Source organism: Opisthorchis viverrini (assembly GCF_000715545.1).
Source record: "Opisthorchis viverrini unplaced genomic scaffold opera_v5_162, whole genome shotgun sequence".
Classification (NCBI taxonomy): Eukaryota; Metazoa; Platyhelminthes; class Trematoda; order Opisthorchiida; family Opisthorchiidae; genus Opisthorchis; species Opisthorchis viverrini.
Genome location: NW_008751818.1, coordinates 497,351 through 501,744, shown reverse-complemented (window position 1 = coordinate 501,744; position 4,394 = coordinate 497,351). Strand labels below are relative to the sequence as shown.

The 4,394-nt window shown below is 43.8% G+C and overlaps 1 protein-coding gene across 1 annotated transcript; it reads left to right on the top strand.

Annotated features, from left to right (window-relative positions):
- Positions 1–298: 298 nt before the first annotated feature.
- Positions 299–3,293, top strand: T265_14229 (hypothetical protein; the record flags this gene model as incomplete). The annotated part of the gene is made up of 2 exons (XM_009172682.1): positions 299–628; positions 3,099–3,293. Coding segments are annotated over 2 exons (525 nt in total), but the record flags the coding sequence as incomplete, so codon positions are not given.
- Between the last annotated feature and the right edge of the window lie 1,101 nt (positions 3,294–4,394).

Here is a 4,394-nt window from a genome sequence, read left to right as displayed (position 1 = left end):
CAATAAAATCGGCAAGCTCCCCAAACAGATGCAACTTAACATGAAAGCAGCTGTTTCAATCCGAGATTGTTCACTCATGCATTGTTGGAATACGCTAACGCAGTATTAGAACCAGTGGATATAAGGAAATGGATTTTTGCGCACACTTTTGTTTTACTACTCGCAAGGACGTGATAATTCTGTATACCATCGGGTTGACGTTTGCTGTGATTTTCTAACACGATATTAAATGAAACGGGGGCAAGCCAGCAGCCCAGTCTCAGCATTCTCACATCATCCATAATTTTACAAAATTTAGAGACCGGAGGCAGAAAGTATCGAGCAGAATGGAGTGAATGAACTGATCAAAGCGGCTAAAGAGCGCGCGGAAAGAAGAGAACTGGAAAGACAAGTTCGGAGCACAGGCAACGAAGATATTCTTCCCAACGATAGAAAAACACCAGACTCCCTAGTACAGAAGCGAGCAGCTTTACAAGCACCTTGGTACACCGATCCGAATGAGGGTATCGGCAACACTCAGTTTCGAAGACCAACGATGACCAAACGCTCTGTTTCAAGCCCTCGATTGAACTTGCAACGAAGTACCAGTGAAATGGACTATCAGACTTATTCAGCCCAACAGTTGAGGGTAAGTGGCTGTGGGGCGTTCTGTCACACCACAGACTTAAACCGAGTTTTGCTAACAGGCTACGATTGGTGGTCAATGGTCTCACTCTCAGATAACGTTTCACTTGGCATCCATTAGTACGCAACACTGGCTAAACGACAAGATTGACAATGACATACAAAATCTGTCGGAAGTGTTCCTAAGCAAGTTCAACATTCGGACTTTAGAGCAAGATTTACAGCCCACACAGTCCACTGCGTGAAACCTGCCGGTTAGCTGATTTGTACCGAGGTATTGGTTTGAAAAACATGGAGCATGATAGCTGCGAAGGATGACAACCGACAAGTTTACTAGGTTGGTGATTCTTTATTATACCATTCTGTCCCACAAGTTCATGCCTTACGCTGTTGAGGAAGTCAGTGGCTATTTTACTCGTAACAATTCTAACTGTTTATCGGTTAAATGAGCGAAGTCATTCCTGGAAAAAACAATGGAACAATACCACATTTGTCACAAGCCGATGGTTTCTATCGAGGAAGCGGTTACACAGACGACATACCGGAACACACATCCATACCAGTGAGCATTTGCCATTGATTGATTTTGGTCCTCTTTAGACATCTGAAGGAATGACAACAAAAGCTGGGCTGGAATCCCACTTTTTCAACAAACTGGGCCTCCTGTTTGTAACTGTTGTTTCTTTGAATGTTACGTCCCACTATGATAAGTGATCCGTTAAATTTAACCATTCATCTATCATGGTTTTGTGAGGTGTACCTAAGTCGTGTTCATCAACTGGCCATGTAGCATAACCTCCTCATAAAAGGCGTCAGACCAAACTGCAAACGTCGTGTGGACCCTGATAAACTGAATGTGTTCGTGAAGGATGATGACGATTTCTTATGTGTTAAAGTCCCAGACTCACTGCGTATTCATGTTGTTTCTCACGATGCACGTTAGCGCACAGTATAGTTAGTTTTGAGGCGTATATTGCAATAGATATTCTCATCGGGAACGCGCTGTTGATAGCTGAGTCCTAGCTTCAGGGTACAATGAACAAAGGCAGGTCCTCTGGCGTACCTATATATGAAATTGGTCTCGGTTCCAACAAACTCCATCTATTAAATCCGGAATGTCATTATCAAAACAAGCTATCCTTCTTTTTAAGAAACTCTTTACTCAACATTATACTGTTTTGGACCACTATGCTATGTTTTGATTTTAAAAGTTTCCAAGCTTTCTATTCACAATAGTTATGGCCTAAACAACTTGAAATCTGGCAGGCGAGTCACTCTCTGCGTTTAGCTAATGAATTAATCATTATTAGCCTTCAAGTGAATCCCATGCTTCAGTTACACAAGGGTTCGTTTGTTGATATCGTCTGTACCCAAAGGACATTTGTGAAGACTGGTGGTGTAGAGGGAAACGTGAAGAGTAAACTCCCAGACTACTGTGCAAGTCACGCATGAAGACCATTAATTGTGATGTCAGGTTTTTGCGAGGCAGAGGCGTGGTAAATGTGTGAGCTACTGGCGCACAAGTCTGATACGAAGAAAGCACTCTTGGTTATACTCATTGAGTGGGCGGTGCAAGTGCCTTTCGAGTCACTTCGTTCATACAGTGTGTACTTTGACTTAGTATATTCAGGCTTTATGACTTCCCATTGTGTTGGCTAGAAGATTTGTTCTTTCATCTTCATTATAGCTAACAAAAGTAGCGGTGATGGCCCCGCTCATAAGTGCAACAGAATTACTTCACAAAAAACGACGACGGGGGAAAGCATAGAATGGAACAAGAGCATGGAAAAGGGCCCAGACGAAGCCCGAGGCACCTGCGTCTGCAATCACATTATCCTTGTTTCTGAAATTGGGTGTTGGAGGTGTAAGCATCTCATATGTTTGTGCGAGGCTAGCACTAGGCCATTCACTCTCCAGTTTTTACTTAGTCTACATATCAAGAGTTGTGCCAATCGTACCCAGGATTTGGTTATCAGTTTTACACTTTCTTTTAAAGACAAGGATTACCTAGTTTTTTGTTGCGCGACTGACAGCAGCAGCTGCCTCTAAGTTGTGTAAAGGGGTTGCGTGACCTCTAGTATGTATAATGGCGGCAAAAGAAACAGTACAAATCGTTTGTACGAGCTACGAAGTGACCTAAGTATTGTCAACGATAGCAGTGAGAGTACGAGTACGAACGGTGCAGACTAGCAAGAGCAGACGTTAGAAGAGGCCGGAGGGGAGTTCCCGCGTGACAACTTGAACTCAGTCCAGAAACATCAGTGAGACACAAAGAACGGAAATGAAGTTCACCGCTCCCCACCTTCGACGTGTGCTTATTCGACGGACGCAGCGATCGCAATGTCGGGCCTTTTGGGGAGTAAGAAATATACATAATCAACAGGCAATTTTGGCAGTAGTCCGGGAACTTTTTCACTTAGGTTGAAAAGCGAATATTCGGAAACTTCCGAAAAATTCACCGTTTGTCTTTTCAGGAGTTACGAATGCCTACGTGCAAATACGGGAATAAAGAGTCAGTACCTTGGTATCCGGAATACGCAGCCTCCAGATTCCCGAAGAGAGATGGAGAAACATACAAGACCTCAACTTCAAAGATTGGTGAGAGTTTCTTACGGGTCTTCGGCGTGGACAGTCAAAGTTCGAAAGATTGCGAAGCAAGTGAGCAACAAGTGAGTCTAAGGATCAGATCAGTCTCGTGGCCATCCAGCGGAGTCAGTATCGAGTTGTTTCTATCAACCAAAATAAAACTCCCTACAGTTGAGCATCGACGTGGCTGAAAGAGAACGATCCCCTTGTGTTTCCTCTGCAATAAGTCTAAAATTAATGCGAAAAAAACCTAATTGTCCAGCTGCGATGGCTGCTATGCCATTGCGAAGAATGGAGGCTGCAATAACGTCCTTTTGGCTGGGCCTATACAGAATTTAAAAAACGGGTAGGTCAGGACCACAAACCAACGGAGCAGTGGCTCGTTGATGAACTACCTTGATGTTCATCTTTCCACTAACCTTAGCATTATTCTGCAAACACTCATCATCATCATCGACAGAATGACATCAGTGTTCAACACCGATGCTTCACTGCCGTACAACCATGACTTATTTGAAAGCCTTATTGTAAAGAAAAGAATAAAGGTGGATGGGGGAGGGACTTAGTGCTAGCTTAACACAATCATTCCAAGGTGCCTACACCTCCAGACATTCACTCAGGCAATCTGGGCAGAAACTGACAAGAACGAGACTGACATCGGTTGGCAGCAAACACTCACTGTCTGGTACTCCAGGCTGCCGAAGACTTAATAAGGTTCGGTCCAGAACAACACATCTGTGACGCTGCTCTCGGGTGACACTCATCCTCATTACTCTCTCATTGTGCAGTCATCCCCTTTTCGGTGACCAGGCCATTAGAAAGTTACCCAGCACTGGGCCTGTCGTAGATAGAATAAGCAAGATAGGTTATGACATTACGAATAGCGGAGTACACTTGTCTTCTAGTCCACTGTCATTTGGTTTATTATACCACCACGTAGCAAGTCTGGAAGAACCTTACTATCCATAATCCGATGAAACTATTTGCGGGAAAACCTGATCCCCAGATTCCGTCAGTCGTGTGGATAGACAAAACGACCTTAGTGACCATATCTCATATATTTGCCAGGTTTTTTACTACTGCCACATCCGCTTCTGCAACGAGCGATGCAGAAATCATCCCCTTTAACAGTCTGACATATTCATCACTGCCAGTAAATTCTTTCTTGCTGTTTGTTATTTATT